This window comes from Otolemur garnettii, unplaced genomic scaffold (assembly GCF_000181295.1).
Source record: "Otolemur garnettii isolate 467f Iridium unplaced genomic scaffold, OtoGar3 scaffold00020, whole genome shotgun sequence".
In the NCBI taxonomy this organism is placed as follows: domain Eukaryota; kingdom Metazoa; phylum Chordata; class Mammalia; order Primates; family Galagidae; genus Otolemur; species Otolemur garnettii.
In genome coordinates, this window is record NW_003852415.1 from 2,713,282 (window position 1) to 2,735,277 (window position 21,996).

The following is a 21,996-nucleotide window of genomic DNA, read 5'->3' on the forward strand; positions in this document are numbered from 1 at the left end:
GTGGCGGGCGCCTGTAGTCCCAGCTACTTGGGAGGCTGAGGCAGGAGACTTGCTTGAGCCTAGGAGTTGGAGGTTGCTGTGAGCATGATGCCATGGCACTCTACTCAGGGGGATAGCTTGAGGCTGTGTCTCAAAAAAAAAGTTCAAAGTTACCAGGACTAGACACTAAATTCTTCCTCAGCTGCCCTAGCCTTCCCTAACACCCACTCACCTGGGAACTCCATATCCACAGCAGAATTGGGGCTGGGGTGAAGTGGACTGGTATTCATTGGTCCAAGGAGGATTAAGCGGCCCTCACCTTCTGTCTCTGCTTTGTTAAGCTTTGTTCTGTTTATGGGATATTGGGTACGAAACTTGAAAAAGAGGGCATTCTTATAGGAAATAGTATTGTTTGTGTTTACTGTAAGCCAGACATTATACTAACTTCCATCTTACAGAGAAGAAAGTGAAAGCTTTGTGAAGCTAAATAACTCCCCAAGGTCATGTGGCTAATAAGCAGTGATGTGCTGGTAAATATTTAATAATCAGCTCTGGCGGGTGGGGGGAGTCCTGATTGGTAATGTTTGCCAATGACTATGGGGCAAAGACTTCCATCCTGGCTGGTTTCAAGTTACCAACATGATATCACTCACTACAGAGTTTGAGGGCATAGTTAAGTAAAATGGAGTAAAATTTAGGAAGTGGTGAGTTTTAAGTACTTTTACCTTTGTTTTGAATATTATTTAATTAAGAGGGTGTATACTTTCATCCTTAATGATGTTTATGTTTGACAGCCTGCATATAAAATTCCTAAAAGTGTGGCAAGTGGCTTTTCTGAGCCAGTCTGAGCTGCTGCAGAGTAAGTGGCAGCACCAGGAGTCAGGTGTGGTCTTTTTGTCTCCTAATCACCCTGGTGTCTCAGCCCTGCTTATGGGGGAAGCCCGTCTCACTTGTTTTCCCAGAAGCCTGTTGCCCATCCATCCTGGTTCTCAGATTTACTGGTTAGCTGTATCCTCTGCTCTGCTGATCCTCTCACTACCAAGTCTTGTCTGCGGCAGTGCCTGGGCTGGATAGAGGCAAGCCAGAGAGACCAGCCCTTTAAAGCTCTTGTGACAGGAAGCAGCATACCCTCTCATTATGCGTTCTTTTCCATCATATCTACTGAGATTGTTTTTACATAATGAATTCAAGAGTGCCTATGCTGAGTCCTCCAGAGGTGAGAAACTACTTCAGGGTGAGAGGAAGGAGTTTCATTGGACTTTTACAGGTCTCTGTGTGAGTATTAGAGAATTTGGGAGGTTTGGTAAAACCCAAGACTCCACAGGGTAGTGCTTGGGCCAGGAAGTGCTGAGTTTGTAGCTCCTGTGCCATCCTGCCTCTTTGAGACACAGCAGAGGAAACAAATTTACACCGCAGAGACATGAGACACTCAGGAGACCATGCAGAATATGATCTGGTGGTGCCAGATCATGGTTTGAATCAGAGGTGGAATTCATGCAGCTTAATTGCATTATAGAAGATGAATTTTTATTACAGTGAGTCTAAGCAAAAGAGATGATATGCTTTATTTGCAAGGCATGACTGTGACTATGGAACATTCAGAAAGACTTCCATAGGCAAATCTGCAGAAAAGGCTTTAAAACAGTGGTTCTCAACCTTCTTAATGCCTCAATGTATTTTCATTGTTAAGAAGGGGTCATGACCCACAGGTTGAGAACAGCTGCTTTAAAAAAAATAACTCCAGATGTATTCCAATGGACACTCCAGAATAAGGATGTCATTTTGGTGATACAGGAACTTAGGACTGGAGTTGACAAGTAATTGATTCAGTCAGCAAATTAGGGGCAGATCCTGGACCCAGGTTTCCTGATTCCTGATCAGATACATCCTCAACTACAATTCTGTGGACCAGGAATCTAAATTTAATTCTTTCGTAGGACATTAAAGCCACAGTCCTGGCAGCTAAAGAAAAATGAACTCTACTAGTAGAGTAGACCCTGGAGGCCATAGGGGCCGATTTTTCTACTCCCCAGTGTGGCTTTGGTCAGAGCTTGTTTCCCCTGAGTGAGTAAGACAACAGAAAAGTTAACAAAGAACTTCCCAGAAGTTTCTTTAATGCAGCAAGGTAAGTTGTTTCATTTGGTTTTGGGTTTTGCAGGGAGTGATTAAAGGTTCCATGACCCTGCCCTAGGAGCACGCACCATCATACGTACAGGTTTCTAGGAGTTGACAGTAGGAATAGATGTCAGCAAATGTGGTAACGACTGGTTTGACTGCATTCTCTTGCCCCCCTACCACCCCCAGGGCAGAATGTCAGGGGACTTTTGAGAAGTGAGTTAAGCTTGGAGCAAATTTCAGTTGTTCTTTGTCATCTCAGTTATATTCTGTTTTACTTTAGTCCAGCTGCAATGTACATAACAAGAGTCTCAACCAGACCTCCACCGGCACTGTCAGGGCTAGGACAGAGGCCTTGAAATCCCTAGGTTACCTTAGACTTCCCAAATGCAACATTTCTGCCCAAACATGGGTTCCATTTTCCTTGTTCATGTGAGCAGCTGCTTGCACGTCCCCATCTGAAGAGGTAGCATGGGAACCATGAAACAGAAGTCTTGTGCCATGCATGTATGTGTGTTTTAAATGAAGCAGGTTGTATTAACCTTCCTCCAGGAACACAGAGAGAAGGCTCTGTCAGCATTCTGTCGTGCTGTAGTCTGCTTAGAGGATTGTGATTAATAGCAAATCATCCAACATTAAGCACTGTCAGAAGTAAAAGAGAGTTAAATCTCCCCGAAATCATTACAGAGAGCAGGGTGTGTATGCCGTTAACTCCTTGGATTCTGTCCCAGCTGACTACAGAAGATGGGATTAGGATAGAACACAGCTAATCCCATTTGGATTTGTGAGACTATCCCAGATGTGACTATACGCAGTGTTCCAGCTTTCAGGGAGAGGCACAGGCACTTCTCCACCTCCCATAACCATGAAAGGAGCAGATGGATGAGGGATGAGAGAGGGGAGAGGCTCTGAATGGACATGGGCCCACACTGACAAGGACCACTGCCCAGGGAGATCTTAGACTGCCCAGGGAGATCTTAGACTGCTCAGATTTGTATCTGTCAGAAAGAAACAGAAGCTCAGTGTTGTAGGAGGTATGTTTCAAATGACGAGGAATATATAAGGAAATGCGCAGTGTTCTCTGCAATGTAAAAAGACAGATGGAGTTGCAGAGTTGCTCCATGTAGTCTTCATAACCAAAAACACAGCAGGTTGTGGCCTGAGATGACTGGTGATTGTTGGTGTTCTCCTGACTAGATGGCTGTGGTTCATTTCTCAGACTGAAGGCTGACACATAGCACCCAGGTGAGATGGGAAGGGACAGGTGTGTTTATACACCCAAGGTTGGACTTAGTCAACCTTATCGCTTAGCCCTCAGTTGGAGAAGTCTTTTCCTTCTGACACATCTCACATGGAGATTAATTTCTAAAGAACCTGAGGAACAAAACCTAAGTATGGCAGAAATCTGGGCAGGAGATAGTAAGGGACCCTGTTACCCTAGCAGGAGGCAAACTTGTTAGCCAAATGGTTGATCTCCTCGTTTTGCTTCAGGTTCTACCAGCTTTCTAAAAATTGACAGATGGTGAGCCTGCACGTGCACACGCCTCGGTGTCTGTGTACTCGTGTGTGTACACACAGGAGGACACAAATGTGATTCCTAAGTCCATAAGTGTGGTTGACGGACTAGGTTTACCTAAAAGACCCTTTAAGAGAAAGCTCTTGAAAGATGATTACAGAATTGAGACACCATCATTTAAAAGTGCCCGAGGCAAACTCCTTTGAAAATTGCAGCAGCGGAGGGACAGAGAAAGAACCATGCAGCCCTTGATTGTTGCGCTGTTCCCTCAGGACCCGTCCTCCCCCTCCCCCTCTGTTTCTCATCTGATAAGAGAGAGAGCAGCAGTAAGACTCCTCATCTATCTTATGAAAATCCGATTCAGAATGGCTGTGATCAAAACCAGCTGGCTGTCACCAGCAGTGGCCTTGTGCGGAGGGAACCGCTCAGAAGCGTTCCGTATGTGGGGGTGTCACGGGTGGCACCGATCAAAGGAGCATTTTTTTAATAAATATATATAAGGAAAAACACAAAACCTAAGGATTTAGAATAAAAGCAGTGTAGTTTGTCTTGTTTTTTTTCAGTGTAACACGGAGAGGATGAAATAGAATCAGATGTGCCTGTTTTCTAACATACTTTTACTGGCGGCTGAGCAGCCACCTTCTGTCACATTAATGCCGTATCACTCATCTGGGGTCTTATTGAAGAGAGTGGAGAGTTTCTCCACATCCATTCCTTCCAGCCACTTCGTTCCTTCATCACGTTTAAAGTCCTTTACCCCTCCTTGTCCTTAACACATCCCACAAATAACAGCTGGAACGGGCAGAAGCTCTGAGAGTGCTATCAGAGGAACACTGTTCTTCACTTCCTTCAATTGACAGTACCCAGTTATGACATTCCATAGAGGTCACCCTGGCAGGTGACTCGGGTCTTCTCAGCACTGATTCACATAAGGCTCCTGGCCTGAGGAGGAGGCCCTTCCCGAGGGCATGGGTGCTGTTCCCTGCTTGTCTCTGCTGAGTGCTACCCTTGCATTGCTGTACGGCTCACTCTTTCAATGAACCTTGCACTGCCACCCCTCTGTGGACGTGGGCGGATGATAGGGTGGGTTCCGTCTGGGGCGTTGCACTCGTGCCTCCTTCAGAGCGTGGCAGCATCCCTCCCTGAGTAACACAACAAGGTCAGGCCTTCTCGCACTGCAGAATACCAGCCGCTGAGTCAACGCTCTTAGCAAACCCACTTGTCTGCTGATGATCCAGCCAGAACCCAGCTGTGCTGCGGCCTGGCTTCTCTCTCAGAAACAGGAGTCACTCCAAACTTCCCTCTCCAACCCATTGACAGCCAAGAGAGCAGTCACAGCTGGGGGGCTGTGAGGAACAATCAACAATTTTGATCTTCCTCGTCTGAAGATCTGTGATCTTTTTCCCCAACAGTACTGGGAGAGGTTCGGTTTGGCAGGAGCACGGAGGCATTTCAACATATGGGACACAGATGGAAAAAACTGCCCGGAACAGGGCATCTTCTTCCTGCATCCCCATTACACACCCCCTCAGGGACCTGCCCAGGCCCGGCTCCTGACAAGATGCCCCACTCTGTCCTGGGGCCACACGTTGTGGTCACTGCCATTTTGCAGCTTCACAGCACGGCTCTAGCCGGCGACGCCCATTTACAGATTCTTTTCTCTTCACCTGCCAGTAATGGGTACAGCCTGGACCCGGCTCTAATCAGGTGCAATCACAAGGGACAAGTCTTCATAAAGCAGACCTGCCAGGGGGACCGGAGACGTGTTTGTGCCCCATGTCTCCTGATTCGGGAGTGCAAGGGACTGCTCGGAAGCTCCTCCGAGACACCTCTTTCCCTTGTTCCTTCGGGTGTTTGAAGCCTGTTGCCTACTGCTTTCCCCTTTTCTTTTCTCTTTTAAAAAAATTCTCCATTTTTTCACTTAGAAAAAAAATTATTTATACGATTGAGATCCACTAATTAAAGCCATTTTCTGGTATTTGGTTACTGGAGCGTTTGATGTCTTTCTGACAAGACCATGAAATGCACGGGGTGTCCACAGGGACAGAATTTGCTGAACACGGCTCTTTGTAAATGAGGGGACATAGTGTCGCAGCAGCTCATGAATATGAAACGCCCATGATGCCACCTCAGTGGACTTGGGAACACAGATGAATCCTGTCATGTGCTAAATGAGACCAATTTCTTTCACTTAACTTCATCTTCAATCAGACCTTCTTCCATTTGCCTGTTTAAAATTCTCTGTACGTGATGCAGAAGGTAACAGCATTCAGTAAAACAAAGTTTTGCAGCTGCAGAGAAAAATTATAATGATCTCTGGTTTTTAGTGGTCATCTCCTAAAAATATGGACATTGTGGGTTTTTTGCTTACAAGCTCTGCTAATGCCCATTGACTTTGGGCACAGACTGGGGGGGGGATCTGGACTGCTCTTACTGGGGTGTCCTTAAGCAGGATGTCCAGATCCCTTTCATGATGACTGGCTGTTGAACTTAGCATGGTGGATGTGAGCCCCTAACAGCTCCTAACACTCTGCAGTGGACAGGGTCCGGTGTGGGAAATAAGTTTGGGAAGAGGCGATGTGTAACTAAGTAAGGTGTTTGCTGCTGGGAGCTCAGTAGAGGAAGTGAGGGCACGGGTGTTGTCTCTAAGCACCCTGAGGAGCCTGTGAGGTCAGCCAACCACCTGTACCATTTACCAAGGTGTCAGGGTGAGAAAATGCTAGAGAATAGAGACTTTATGTACCTATATACAAGCCTTTCTGGACACGACCAGGGAATTATGTGCAGAACTCCCAATGAAGAAAATTAGCAGAGTAGAAATCTAATAAAGGTCACAGATAAGAAGCAGCGCCCTGCCTAAAACATCTTTGCCAAAGAGGGACCCATGGACCAGATTAGGATGTTGCCTCCGTTTTTCCTTCCTGCCAGACTTGGATTTTTGCTGCAGGTAAAGAGCTAAGGTAGTGCTTGAGGTGTACTCATTGCAAGCTGAGTCCACTCTAAGAAATCACTTTCTGTTCTGGTGTTACCCAGACAAGCAAATAGCAGGTGGATCTGAATGCAGAATATCACAAAATGCATCCCAGAGATTCGGGGCTGGCTTCATTGGAAGAGGCAGGTAGGCTTTTTACTGTCTGGCCACGAAAGCGGAAAAGGATCCTTCTGGGACTTTGCTAGGTAATTAGCATTTCAGTGGGTGTGTATGTGATGATATTATCCATAATGAATGTATTTCAGGGTAAATGGCAGTTTCTCACATCTTCGAAACCAGTTGTAATTGATCTGGTATTCATGTAGGTTTCCATTATTTATTTAGGCACCACTTAGTCATTTCTGTGGTCTCTTCTGGTAATTGATTTGGTGGGTAGACCTGTTGAGTGGTGGCAGATTGGTGTTCTGGTTTCCCATTTGTCAGTCTCTTTTTGAATTGGATTTTCTACTGCTGTTGCTGGGTGTTAACAAGCTTCTATTGGGTGTGTCCACAGAATGTGTGACCCCACCTCAGGATGGAAGCTAGATGATCCATATGGGGCTGAATGTGGATGACTCTTCTGAAACCATCCCCACTTATCCACTGATTCTTACATATGCACAGGCCTTTCCCTGTGAGACTTGCAACTCTCAAGGGAAGCAAATCCTTTGCTATAATGTTATCAAATCCAGAAGTATCCAAGGATTACTCTTGGTTGTTCTTGTGACATGCATCCTACTTAGGCAACTTTAGGACTCAGTAGCACTTATAATTGGAACAATGTAGAGAAGATCAACACGGCTCTTCCATTTGTGTGACTTTCAAATCAAAGAAATGTCTATTGATTCAGTTCCGTTCAGTTGTCCTCTCTTTGGCCAATCCTAAAACAGAAGCGCCTGTGATGCGGTCTTTGCTCTCAGCTTGTTCACCATTTAGGGGGTAGACTTGGGGCAAATTTCATTTACTCTACCCTCCTGCAAGGTACCGAGTTCTACCCTGTGGCCATGAATAAAGTATTATGGAAGAACAAAGTAGAAAGCCCTTATTTCTGCCTATTGTATTCAGAGATGATTCACCAAGGAAAGGACTTACATTTTCCTCATTCTCCTGTTTTATTATTATATTTGTAATGTATAGAGTCTCCCTTTGCCAGCGTTGCCATGCTTAGTCCATCCTGGTTTTCCCCTAATGTGCCTCTAGGAGTCGTCTTGCATGGAGCGGGTACCCGGTACGTGCTTCCTGGCTGGTTTTCGTGCAAGTCCTTCCCTAGTGGGCACTGGACACCCTCTCCTGCCTCACCCCGTGCTGTTCTCTCCTGGGCCCCACACTAACCACACTGTCCTGCCTTCAGCTTTCCAGCTTTCCAGCTTTCCAGCCCATGCTGTTCTCTACTCTGCCAAGTCCTGCTGCTTTAGCTTCAGCGGCACTATGTGAACTTCAGAAAGACCTTCCCTAGCTCCTCACCCCACCTCTCAAAATTAAATCTCCTCTGGCCTGGATTAAATACATTATGGAGCATCTGTTCAATAGAATACCAGAAGGTCATTTAAAAGAATAAGTGACATGTTTTGATAAGGAAAGATAAAAGCAAGTTGTATAACAACATATGTGTAGCATGATTCCATTTGCAGACATTTTTTAGAAGGACATGTGTGCTATGGTATGCGTATATTGTTTTTAGTCAACATATATAAGAAATTGTTAACAGTCATTCCCTCTAGGGAGATGACTGGGTCTCATAGCAGGAAGGAAAACTTTTTATTTTAAACTTCTCTATAGCATTTGAATTTATTACCACCTATAATGCTACTTTTATTTTAGAAAGATAAAACAATTAGGTCTCCCTGTTATTGTCTGTCATGGATTCCAGTTAGTTTCCTTCCTAGTGTGTATTTTAATTGATAGCAGTGCATTTATTTGTGTTTATTAGCCTCCACCAGCCTGGTGCTCCATGACAACAAGGGCTGTGTCTGTTTGCTATTGCTACTGACTCTGCCTAGCCCAGCCCCTTTTACATGGGGTGTGTTCAGCCACTATTCTCTGAGTGAATGAACAAATGGACAAATGCAGTCTCCCCACAGTGTGGCTAGTGGGCACCACGGGTGCAGAGGAACAGTTGAACCGCTCGTGAGATAGCTAACGCAGAGGCAGGGGCAAGTGCACAGTACTAGGGGTCCTCTTAGATAAGTGGTCAGGTTTGGGACAGAGAGTTGTGGATGCTGTGAGCAAGAATGGCCCTGCCTACCGGGGAACCGAGACAAGAGATGAGGTCACCAGCTCCCCCTATGACACTGGGGATGTCGCAGCTCTCTTACCTCACCTTTCATCTGCGGCTGCTCGAGGTGCCCAGCCACCTCTTTCTCCTTGTGGTGCTTCATAAGACACAGGGGTGGGCGGTAGAGTCTCTGGGCTCTCCAGTGGTGAGGGTGAGGGAGAGGACTTAGCTTACTTAGAGAAATACCCCAGAACAAAGGACAAAGTCTCAGGCAAAGTAAAAGATATCCCAACTACAGGCAGTTGTCTCACCCCTCCACTATAGGAGGAGGCATCTTTGAAGGTATTCTACATGGGCTAAGAAAACCCTGGGGCTGAGGGGGAGGGGTATGGAACAGCCTAGGCAATGCAGCAGAATTAGAGTGGGAAGCTGGGCTTGGTTATTCCTGCTTTCCCCTCATGCAGGCTGCTTAATCTTGCTCAGCCTCCGCATTCTCTTCTGGAAAATGGTCAACACCAGGCAGGAGTAAATAAGAAAATGAAGATGGAGCCATATACTTTTTCTATATCCACAATATTGTAATCAGTTTACATCAGTAAGAATAGCTATTGAATATTTATTATGTACTGAGCATAGTATGCTTATTACTTATTTTATAAAGATTATTGCTTTTAGGCCAAGCGATTCATGCCTATAACCCTAGCACTTTGGGATGCCAAAGCAATGAGGATCACTTGAGCTTGGAAACTTGAGACTGGCTTGAGCAACAGCAAGACCCCATCTTTACTAAACACAGAAAAATTACCCAGGCATGATGCAGGGCACCGATAGTTCCAGCTACTCAGGAGACTGAGGCAAGAGGATCACTTAGGCCCAAGAGTTTGAGCCTGCTGTGAGCTATGATGACGCCACTGCAGTCTACTTGGCACAATAGGGGAAGACTGTATCTCAAAAAATATATGCGTTTATTATTGCATTTAATACCAAAACAACCATATGAGGTGGGCACAACTAGGACATGCTGGGGCCAGGATTTGGAACTGACCGTCCTGCCTCCAGAACTGTTTTGGAGGAGTTCTATACGGTCTACACTTTCCTAACCTCGTGGCTGTTGTTAATGTTCTTCTTCATATTAGCAGGAGAGGAGAAAAGAAGACTAAAGTAAATGTAATTCTTGGGTTTTTTAAAATAGCTTTCTAATAATGCCAGCACTGAGTCTTGTCTTCCTCTTGTTCTCTGTTAAAATCATGTGCTGTGCATGTCAGGCTGAGGCGGACTGGTCAGCAGTCTCCACACGCAGGTTAGGTCCCTGTCTCTGCCTGGGACCTTATAGGTATCATTCCTTATAGGTAATTTTGTGAGGAGATAGATTTCTCAAGTCCGTTTTCTTTTTTCCATGTTGGCTCGTGGTGATATGAGAAAGACAGGACAGGGAGGGAGGAAGGAGCAAGAGAGAAAAAAAATTATTCCCTAGAATGTATTATGTACACATAAGTACTTGTCTGTGATTATAAATCAGAAATTGTTAAATTGTGAAGTTCTTTGAAGTTTGCCCAAAGCCTGTTCCATGGCCACCTGTTCCACTGGGGATGGGGAGTTGGATGGCCTGCCTCTGTTGCTATGGCTCAAGCTGTCACTGCACCGGAATGTTCCAGCTTGCCTTGGCCTGGCTGTCATCGCTGGCTCTGTCCCACTCAGGCAGTTCACCGGGTTCTGCTGGGCACCAGGCTTCCAATTAGAGAGAAATCCCACTGTGTGGCCAGCCCCATCAGCGCCACTCTGTGCGGCCCCTTTGCCAAGGCCCGAGCTGACCTCTGATCTGTCACAGATGGGCCAGTCCCACACTCTTTGTGCACATTTGGAGGAGGGGGGTGGGGATGAAGAAAGAAGCGCGTGGGGAGTGAGAGTAGACATTGGGCAGAAGTGTAATTCCTCAGAGCTCCAAGAAGCTGGGCAGGGTTGACAGGACCCAACTGCTAAAGTTGTGGAGGGAAAGGGGAGTTTGGGAAGACCCTGTCCTGAGCCCTAAACTCAGCATGGGGCATTTTCTTACCAACTTCTGAATATTCATCTCAGGCTGTACTGCACACTCGAGGAGAGCCAGGAGCAGCTAACTGGCTCACTCCAAAACTATCACACTGTTGATGGCGCATGGCACAGCCAGCTTCCTCCCTGCCCCTCTGCAGGGCCTGTGTGGTCCCACCAGCCTGGACAACGGCACTGTCAGCAGCACACACAGTGGGCTGTGTTAATGACTCAGAGCGAGAGGGAAAAAGAAAACTAAATTTCCATTAGCATAAGAAATAGAATCTTAGAGAATTCCATCTCTAATCCTCTAACAGGATAGAGAGATAGGATCTAAGCTTTGAACAGCTCTTTCTAGATATAGGACTTGTGAATGTGGCTTGTTATTTTGGGGGTGGCTTATGTGTCTCTTCTTTATTTTCCCTATCAGCAATTTCTTTTTATTTTTTTTTTCCTTTTCACTCTTTTTATCACTTTCTTTCTCTAGCTCTTTCCATTTAATTTTCTATGTGTCTCTCTCTCCCTTGCACACTCTCTTTTTCCAGGTATAGCATCTGTTCCTCCACAGCCAGGAGTAATAATAAAGACACCAGGTTTGGAACTGACACATACTCTGGCTTAGCTTGACTGGAGCAATCGCAAAGTCTAAATAATGAATAGGCTGAAAGTGGCAAGTTCTTGGAATAATTTGGTGCCTCTTTTAAATATAAAATTGAATTCAAATCCTAACATTCAGGGAGGCTGAGGCAGGTGGATTGCCTGAGCTAATGAGTTCGAGGCCAGCCTGGGCCAGCGTGAGACCTCATCTCTAAAAATAGCCGGCACTGTGGCGGGCACCTGTAGTCCCAGCTACTTGGAAGGCTGAGGCAAGAGAATCTCTTAAGCCCAAGAGTGTGAGGTTGCTGTGAGCTGTGACACCATGGCACTCTACTGAGGATGACAAAATGAGACTCTGTCTCAAAAAAAAGAAAAAAAATTTTTTAAATTCAATCCATGGCAGCAGAAATGTAGTGTTTCTTAGTCTCTCTGCTCTGAGATTTTTCCTTCTCTCCATGTTAGCAATTGGTTTGAGAATTCTAAGACTATCACCCCACCTGGCCTCCCCCCATCTCCCTTCCCCTCATTCATTCATGTATTCATTCATGCTCTGATAGGTCAAAACAAAACCCCTCAACCAGTCAGTGATACTCACTTGGAGAAGGAAATGTTTCTTTAGATTGTTAGGTTGTCCACATGAAAAGATGAACAACTTTTGGTAACTTAAGCAATTTGCTACAGCTGAGTGACGTGCTGGCTCTCAGTTTCTCTGTGTTCATGACTTTGTTAAACTGATGAAAGAGATGGCCTTGTGGCTCCTATAATTGTGTCTAAAGAGTTTAGAGAAGGAAAATCTCTGTGAGACTCCAAGAAAAGTGTGTTAGGATCAGCATCATTTGTTATATTAGACCTGGCAAATAGAGACCCTTATTCCTCTTAGTGTTGACGATCAGGTTATATCATTAGTGGGAAATGCCCTGAAGACGCAGGTTAGGGGCCCTGTCATTGCACTGTGGAGCTAATGCATAGAGATCAAGGTCATGAGGAGGTGGCACTCACAGTCACCTCACTTTGGGAAACACCACATGTTCTGGGTTCCTCTGTCTCTGGGCATGTGTGGCCCCTCGTCACTTCCCTTTCTTCCGTCTCATGAGCCCTTCCTCCAGTGCTGTTCGGGAGTCTGTTCTCATTTTTTTATATTCTCCTTGGAAATATACTCCGGTGACTCTGCACGTGTCAGAATCACCAAAGAAATCTTGGGGAAAAATACAGATGTCTGAGCCCCACCTAGAAGGTTCTATCTACTTCAGGGGGTTCTAGGGTAAGGCCTGGGATTCAGAAATTGTTAAAACTCCACCTCTGATGCTAATATGCACCCGAATTAGCCCATGGCCCTAGACTGGGAGCCCTGGAGGCCAGACAGGATGTCTGACTGTCCGTTCTGCCTTGGCTCCCAGCCCCATGGCTGGCATGTTGAAGGTGAGTACAAGATGGAGAAGCCAGGAGATCCCTGTTTGTGCTGTGAACAATTTGCCTCCACTTCTCATTGCAGATATTCCTATTATTCCGGATCTGGAAGAAGTACAGGAAGAAGACTTTGTTTTGCAGGTGGCAGCCCCTCCCAGGTAGGTTAAATTAGGTATAAATTTGGTAGAGAGGCAAAGAATATATAAATTAATATACTCCAAATAACATCCACAGTGAACCTTTGCTGATAGATCCTCTGTAGATCCAGATCTTTCTGGTGATGGGCTCCACCCCAGGGATCCCATTTTGTTAGGACAGTTTGTTCCCATCTTGGTCATCCCCAGCTGCACACAGGGCTCTGGGGATGTGCCCAGCAGCACTCCTGGAACTGGGCCTGTCTGTGGGTCTTACAGTCTCCCTTCCTGCAGCATCCAGGTAAACCGGGTGATGACCTACCGTGACCTGGACAATGACCTCATGAAGTACTCAGCCTTCCAGACGCTGGTGAGTGGACAGCTTCTGCACAGGGTGGCAGGCTCCAGGCAGCATCTAGAATGATTGCTCAGCTCCCCCAAAGCCATATAGCAGCTCCTCCACGGGTCTGAGGCTGCAACAAAACCTCTGCTGGAGGGATTATCCCCAGGCATCTCACAGCATCTCTGGACCCAGCATATTCCAGTGTTTCCCATTGCCAGGCTGCTGCTTGCTTCTGTGGCTGCCCAGTTGGCACCCAAGGGTACCCTGCTGCCCTGGGTCCCTGCAGATGTGCTGCTGTCAGCTGTGGCCCTTACCCCCGCAGCGTGCCCAGCATGGAGGGAGTTGCTGCCTTCCGTTGTCCTCCGTGGCCATGTGCTGCACTCATGTTTCTGTTCTTTTATTAAGGCATTTCTGGAGATCTTATCTTGGGGAGTTCTAACACATACATACTAATCCTCCTCACCTTGCAAGAGATAGTTGCAAAAAGCCCTTGAGGTGCCTGGCCTGGCTCTTTTTGCATTCACAGGATGGCGAGATCGACCTGAAGCTCCTTACTAAAGTCCTTGCACCAGAGCCCGAAGTTCGAGAGGTACCGTAGCAGCTTGTCATTCCTGTCACTAGCTGGCTGCCAGGCTGGCCTGGATAGGTGGGAGAAGTTAGCTGTCTTCCAGGGGAAAGGCTGTTATCTTACCTAGCCCTGCCCCATTTGGTAGGATGACGTCAGCTGGGACTGGGACCACCTATACACTGAGGTGTCCTCGGAGCTCCTGGCCGAGTGGGACCTGCTGCAGACAGAGAACAAGGACCCTGCGGGCCAGTCCAGCAGCACCTGACCTATAACCTCCACTCTGCAACAAGCCTAAAACAAAAGACACTTGCAAGCAGCTTAGGGTTTTTATAGGGAGTATTTTATAGTAAAATATTACAGACCACATTGGATCATTCGATGGAAATAAATTGCTTTATTCGTGGCCATCTCTTCCATTTATTTCCAGCTCTTCTTGAAAAGATTCAGCACAAGTGAAGGAGGGCAACTTTTAAACAATCTGATGAGAACTCTGAACATTCCACATTGCTGAAGAGCGTGAGGGCAAGTTAGACTCGGGAGGAGGAACGGGTGCTCCCACTGGAAGCTGCTCGCTTCCTGGGAGGTCACAAAAAGCTGCCCACTGATGTTGGGGGACAGAGCCTGGTGTGAAGCGGCACTGCCACCTACCTCACGTGCTTTGAGGCAGCTGTCACTGAGGGAGCAGGATGCTGGAGAAGGCCATCCCCTCTGCACTCACATCAGGCTCTGGTGGCAGTTGGGACAGCCCTCCTTTTCCTCCTCTCCCTCCAGCCCAGGCCTTAGGCTCCAAAAGCTGCCAGCAGAAACATTCCTGGAACCTTGTTTCTGGTTCTCATGGGCCAGGGCCAGCCTAGCAGCCCTGAGAATGCCACAGAAACTCTCTGAGGGAGCCTGGGCCTTCCTCTCCTCTACTTTTAGACAACCCCCTTAAGTACCACTAGCGCCTCTTTCCTTCATGTGCTGAGTTTGGGAGCAGAGCCCTACCTTTTTCCTAAACAGAGACTTCTTTTGTTTTTGTTTTTCTCTTTCTCCCCAAGACATATCTGAGGACTGAGACCTCTCTGTGCCTGCCTCCCTCAGATGCTGTTTTGTGTCAGACCCGTGCAGGCCGGCAGCAGCTAGGGCCCACTCCTCAGTGCTTCTGTTATCCTGCCTGGAAAGCCCTTCATTAAAATTCAGAAAAACAAAGAGGCTCAACACATCAAAAACCCACTGGGGGGTTATTTTTGTATGACTACCATGCCCTTCCCTGGCGAGGCGAGTGGCTCCAGCACAGGCAGAGCAAGTGCTTGTCTGTTAATTATAAACTCAGGGATTTAGTGGCTTTCGGGTCCTGTTTCCTTCTTTCCCAGAGTCACACTTATAGCCCAGACAGCCCCTCTTTGGAATAATTCCCATGGCCACGGAAAAGTTTCCATCCTGGCTGATTTTGCTTGAGAAAAATCATTCTTAAACCCATGGGGAAAAGGCTGTCTATCTAGTCCCTTAATTACTGGCAAATTCAACTGCCTCAGGACTCTGATAACCTCGGAGGTCTTCAGTTGGCCTGAGCAAGTGGCTGGGGACTGGCTTCCATCCTCCCTTTATTTTCTAACAATAGCAGTAACAAGATCTAACGTTTGTTGAACTCTCACTGCACTCCAGGTGCTGGGCTCTGCACATAGGAATCCACCAGCTTAATCCTCATAGCCTCCCAGGGAAGCAGATGCCATGGTTCTCCCATTTTACAGATTAAGAAACTGAGGCTCAGATTAAGAGATTGGCCAAGATTATTAAGCCTCTCAGTGGCAAAGCTGAGATTCCAAACCAAGTTGTCTTACTCTACTATGCTTTTAACACCTGTGTTTTTGTTTCCCTTCTGCTGACTTCAGCTGGGGAAAGTAATCTGGCTTAGAGCGGGCAGAATTAGAACTTCACTGGGAGAAAGAAGTTCACTGCCACTATCCCTCAGCTCCCATTTTTGTCCTTGGAGTGGCTACAGAGCAAGGGGCTTCAGTCAGACCTGCATTGGGAAGCCTGTCACCAATGGCTGAGCTCAAGAGTCCTGGCTCCAGGAAGGTAGGGATGAAGCCCATGGACTTGGGTAAGGAATAGCTTTAAGTTGAATGAGCCAGGCTCAGACAACTTAGGTTCAGGCCATGTGTGACCAAGTCTTCTTTCATCTGTCCTGTGCCCTGGCCATGCTGGTGCTGGGCTTCCTCCTTTTAGCTAGCATTTGAATGTCACATCTTCAGAGTCCCTGTGGAATGACATGTAGTTCCAGTGTCTACACCCTCCTGGGGTTTATCTGACTTCTCACATATCTTCCTTATGTTACAACCAGTGGTGTCATATACCCCAGGCTTCAGAGAGCCTCGCAAGAAGATGGCCCAAGAGGCCATGGCAGAGTCAGCAGCATTCAAAGGCACCAGCAATACGGTTTTCTGTAGAGGCGTGGAGGAGCCTTGGTGGTGCTGCCTGCACGTGGCTTGCTGACTGGTTCCTTATGTTTCTCCCAGATTAGCTCACGTCACCTCTGTGCAGGCTGGGGTAGAATCAGCTCGTCTCCTGGTGTCTTGGTGCTGGGTGTTAGTTACTGCAGAGATGCTGTCCATAGGCTGGGCTCTCCTGGGGCGGTCCATTCCTTCATAATATGATTGATTGCCACAGGCTACGCACCAGGTTGGGTCTTAGCAAAACTCCCTTCCTTGGTAGAACTTACCTTCTGGAGGGGGGAATGATATTTCAGGCGGTAATAGATGCTATGAGAAAAAAATAAAGCAGGCACAAGGAAGGGAGTGCTGGGATGGGGGGGCTGCAATTTTAAGTAGGGTGGTTAGGGGCAGCTCCCTGAGAGGGTGACATCTGAACAAAGACCTGGAGAAGGTGAAGAAAGGAGCAAGACTGGTGTCCAGGGAATAGTTCTCAGTGCTAGAACAGTGCTTGGAAGGAGCCAGGCCCATGCCTGACCTATTGGAGGAGTAGCAGGAGGTTAGGGTGCCTGGGGGCAGGAGGCACAGAGGGAAGGAGATGCTCTGCCTCATCCCCAAGGCCCGGCTTCTCATAGAAAAGCCTCTGGGCACGTGGGTCCCCTCCCTCCTATGATGAGCCAGCCTTTGGAAAACTTCCCTCAAACTCCTGCACAGCCTCTTCGTGCCTCGGCCTGGAAGAAGAGATCATAGTGCTACATTGAGGGAGAGGGGAGCAATGAGATCTGTCTGCCACGGACCAAAGGTCAGGTGGCTGCTGCCAGCCCCTCCCAGCAGGGGTGTACCCAGTGCACTGGGCAGGCAGGGTGGCATCATAGGCCCCCGCGTGGAATGCTCCCTGGAAACTGGCAGTTCCCAGTGAAAGACTCCAGCAAGAAACTCATCTGGGCAGACCTGTGGCCTATGGAAGTCATCTCTACCCCTGACTGTTGGTCATCTTTGCTGAACCCCAGGACATGCCAGACAGGCTTCTGTAACTACGTGCTCCAGATGAAAACTAGTGCCACCAATGCCACCAGAATGTGCTACTTACGTAAATCAAGACCTTTCTGCTTAGTGGTCTTCTGGGCGCACTGGGGCTGGCGACCTGCCCTTCAGATAGCGTTTGCTGCAGCAAGATAGGGAAGCTCAGCACTCCCACTCCACTTGTCCCAGTGGCACCATGCTTTTCTCCTTAAGGCCAAAGAGCACAGGTTCAAGAACCAGGCATAATGGGGTTCCAGTCCTGGCTCTGCCACTCGGCAGCTGTGGGCCCTCAAATAAGGTATTTCCTTTTATGTCCTGTTTTCTTATCTGGACAATGGGATGATATTAGTACTATCCTCTTAGGATTGTAGCAGCCAGTAACAGTCAGCTGCTGTTATTAGATCTGAGAGCCGGATGAGGTGGAAAAGTGAATACAGGAAAAGTCACAGCAGACACTTTTAACACCACCTGCAGTTTGCTAGGGGATACCACCCCATCTTCCCTCAGACATCACCTCTCAGCCACGGGTAGAAGGGTAGTGTGGCACCAGCTTTGTTATTTGTCATGGCTTTCCTGAGAGATAATCTATACACTATAGAATTGAAAGTGTACTATCAAGAGTCTGCAAGCCAGTGATTTTAGTGGTGAGTTGTGCAACCATCACCATACTTCTATTACAGAACGTTTTTGTCATCCAACAAAGTTCCCTGGTGTCCATTTGCAGTTAATCCCTGTTCTCATCCCAGCCTAGGCAACTGCTGATCTGCTTTCTGTCCCTATAAATTTGCTGTTCTTGGACATTTCCTGTAAATGGACTCAGGTTATATGTAGTCTTTTGAGTCCAGGTGCTTTCACTTGCATGTTTTCAGGGTCATTCATGCTACAACACTGACCAGCAGTTCTCGTTACAGTGGGATGGTGGGATGGTATTCCATTGAGTGGATGTGCACCACAGTTGTTTAACTGTTCACCAGTTGGTAGGCACTGGGGTTGTTCCCAATTCTTGGCTATCTGAATAATGCTGCTTTGGACGTTCATGTATGTCTTTCTGTGGACTAATCTACGTCATTTCTCTGAGGTAGATGCCCAGGAATGAAATTGCTGGGTTATACGGTATGTTTATGTTAAACTTTTAAGAAACTGCTAAACTTTCCCAGGACATTGGCTTTATTTATTTATTTGTATGTTTTTAGTGCTTTAGGGTATCAGGATTAATTAAGTACTTAATTTTTTCTTGTTTCCTTAATTTTCTCCAAGGTTGACATTGAATCTGTAGGACCCTTGTTCTCCTGATTCCTCCCTCCCTTCCTTCTTCCTGTCATTTAGTTAATCTGTTTTGAGAACATAGAGCTCATTTGTGTGTTTTTGTCACTAGCCTCTAAGCTCTTCCAGTATAAAACTGGGTTTTGTTTGCATTTTTTATCAAGCTCCATGTGTAGTCCAGGAGTTCAAAGTCAAATAAGGCATGGTCCTGATCTCAAGAAGCTCAGAAGCTAGCAGAGGAATAGACAGGGCCTTTCTGCATGCGTGGAGGAGCCCACCTGGTCTGCTGCCAAGTACAGATGAGAAGAGAAAGAGAGGCAGCTTCCCTCCACGGTGAAATAACAGAGGTAGGCTTGGTTTGCTTAGACCAGAGGCCAGTACACTACGTCCTATCTGCCAAATCCAGGCCACCATTCTTTGTGTACGTTTTGCTGAAGGATAGCCATGCTGATTTCTGTGCTTGCTCATTTGTTTGCAAAAGCCCATTACCTCTAGCTGCTGTATGCTGCCATGGGCAGGGCTTAATTGCAACAGAGATCGTCCACCCTACAAGGCCTAAAATATTTGCTATGGGCCCTTTTACAGAAAAAGTTTGCCAGCCCCTCCTTCAAGGAAAGATGAAGATGAGAAATAACAATACTCGCATGCTCCCTAAGTTGAGCTGCTAGTTCTCTCTGGAAAATTCATTGTGGCAAGAGTGATTTCAGTTAGATATAGGGAAAGACTAGTAGAATGGGGGAGATTCTGGCCCCTAAAAGGGAGAGACAAACTCCCCTTAAGAAAAGGAAATGAGAACTCACCAGTTCCTGGAAAACTGGGATGTAATCTATCTGGAGACAAAAGCTGGAGAAGGGGACATCTGGGCTCCTTCTCAGCCCTTTGATCCTACTTGGGATTGTGGAGGGTGAGGGAGACTCTGGGAGCCAAATGCCTTTGGCCGTGGGCTCAGGATAATGACGAGAGAGCCCGATGGAGGGAGTGCAAGGCAGGGGAGAAATCCGATTTTTCTTTGGTGAGATAGAAATCAGAAAGCAAGGGCAGTGGGAGCAGAAAGAGAAAGAGGCTGTTCCTCTGTGGCTGAGCCGGAGTGAATTAATTCACGGCATATGTTCCCAGCATCTGTCGTGGTGACCTGGACTGGAGGGGTCGGCGAGAGAGGGGACCATGCCAAGGCTGAGCATTAGCCCAGAATTCCCGGGCTGCAGGGCTCTTGGCTCCCACAGAATGCTGGCCGGCCAGCCTGCCAGAACATCTGCTACAGCTGCAGCCAATGGGGCTGCCTCGGGGAGGAGGGAGAGCAGCCCCTCTGTGTGCTCCCCACAAAAAACACCTGGCAGTGAAGGGGCTGCGAGAAGAACAGAAAGAGTCCTGCAAAACTCATCTCTTCCAGATCTCCAGCAGCAGTAGATTCAGCCCAGCCACCACACATCCTGCCAGAGACGAGAGGCATAGCACAAGGGGCAGCAGCTGCAGGGGCAGGAGGAACCACAGCCCTGGATGGAAAGTGCACAGGAATCTTGGGACTTCCTCTGAAGAGCTAGTTCCAGAATGCCCCTGGATGCTTAGGCTGGTTGATGCTGAAGTGTCTCTGGGGAGCTGGCGCTCAGTGTAGAACGAGCAAAGCAAGGGGGCACGCTGGCTGCGACCCAGGGCGAGGCCAGGTTCGTGTCTCTGCTCTTCCACGTCACAACTGTCTGGCCTTGGGCATGATCCCCCACCTCCTAGTACAGTGTTTTTCAGCCTTTTTAAAAATCTCACGGCACACTTGAACCTATGGTTAAACTTCCGTGGCACACTTAAATTATGTTGGTCAAAAAAAGAGTAAAAAGAAAAAAGAATATACTTCCTGTGCTTTGAACTTCTTTCAGAAATAATTTAATTAATCTTTAAAAAATTTTATGGCACCCCAGTTGAAAATCCCTATCCTAGAGCCTCAATTTTCTCATCTGTAGAGTGAGGATGAAAGGAATTCCTGTCTTACAGGCTATTGTGATTATTTTTTTTTTTTTTCCAAATTAAAGAATCCTTTATTGCATTGCTGAAATTACAAAGAGATGTTAAGGAATATCATGTGGTATCTTGCTGCAGCTGGACAACTCTTAGGTCTTACTCATCAGCCTGCTGAACTGTTCCTTTTTCAGAGACATAAATACCATCCAAAAATTTTCTGATATCCTTGTTTTTAACTGTTGTGGCCTGCTGAATCAAAGCAGCTGAATTTGAAACAAGCTCAATGTCATTCCTTCAAAGATTAACTCATCTTTCTGGGCTTGAGATACTGAACAGGCAACACCTGCCCTCATCCGAACCCGGCGGATATATTTTTCACCCAAGAAATTTCTTATTTCAACAAGAGACCCGTTCTCCTGGATAACAACGTTGATGGGGAAGTGAGCATACACAGACCTCATCTTGTAACAGAAGCCCAGTGTAACACCCTCGATCATATTCTGTACGTGACTACAAATAGTGTGAACAGTAGCCAGTTCCTTTCTATTTCCCCACCATTTGTCAACCCGGAGCCTCTTCTTTTTCTTTCCAAGGAGACTGAGTTCCACATTGATGTGGTTGAAGTCCCTCCACAAGGTTCCTCTGGGACCCTTCACAATAACTGTGCGTCCCTTCAGAGTGATGTCGACATTTTCTGGAATGTCGACAGTTTGATTGCTGAGAATGGTCTTCATTCTCGCGGAGATGCAGCAAAGAGCGCTATTGTGATTATTAAGAGAGCTAATAACACCTGTCAAGTTGTCCTGGACAAAAAAAGCACCCAGTGAGGATCAGTTCTGGTCACTCTGAGGAGGCACAGGCAGTGACCACTTACTTGTATTTGATCACAAGTCAGAAGCACTAGGCATGGATGAGACCTGAGTGGGCATCTACCTTCTGGTCATAAGCTGGAGGACTTCAGGCTGATGTGGACCTATAGGATATGTTGGGTTTGACTTACATGCTATTTTTTATTTGTTTAATCAGCAGCATTTAAAACTGAAAGGTTGGCTGGCACCTGTGGCTCAGTGGCTAGGGCACTGGCCCCATATACTGAGGGTAGTGGGTTCGAACCGGATCCCGACCAGCTAAAACAGCAGTGGCAACTGCAACAAAAAATAGCCAGACGTGGTGGGCGCCTGTAGTCCCAGCTGCTCAGGAGGCTGAGGCAAGAGAATTGCTTAAGCCCAAGAGTTGGAGGTTGCTGTGAGCTGTTACACCACGGCACTCTACCAAGGGTGACAAACTTTGTCTCAAAGTAAATAAATAAATAAGGTTTCATGTTAAAATTAAATGTCTAGCATCTCTTATTAATTAGGACATCTGTCCACTCTGGGACTACCCTCCCTATGGCAGGATCAAGTTAAGCTGAGACGCAGCAGCTGCTTTAAGAGTGGCTATTCTGCAGCCTCCACCCCTTCCCTGTATACCTTCCTGCCT

The 21,996-nt window shown here is 47.1% G+C and overlaps 1 protein-coding gene and 1 pseudogene across 2 annotated transcripts in view; one reads left to right on the forward strand and one right to left on the reverse strand.

Annotated features, from left to right (window-relative positions):
• IFT43 (intraflagellar transport 43) overlaps window positions 1–14,273 on the forward strand; it is a 115,349-nt gene extending 101,076 nt beyond the window's left edge. The window contains exons 6-9 of the mRNA XM_012803524.2: window positions 12,911–12,983; window positions 13,254–13,329; window positions 13,829–13,891; window positions 14,016–14,273. Coding sequence (XP_012658978.1) covers window positions 12,911–12,983; window positions 13,254–13,329; window positions 13,829–13,891; window positions 14,016–14,135 — 332 coding nt within the window. The 3' untranslated portion in view covers window positions 14,136–14,273. The remainder of the gene's footprint in view (window positions 1–12,910; window positions 12,984–13,253; window positions 13,330–13,828; window positions 13,892–14,015) is intronic.
• Window positions 14,274–20,563: 6,290 nt separating this feature from the next.
• LOC100955526 lies at window positions 20,564–21,272 on the reverse strand (annotated as a pseudogene). The gene has a single exon (XR_001161153.2). The product of XR_001161153.2 is annotated as a 60S ribosomal protein L9 pseudogene (transcript).
• Window positions 21,273–21,996: the final 724 nt, after the last annotated feature.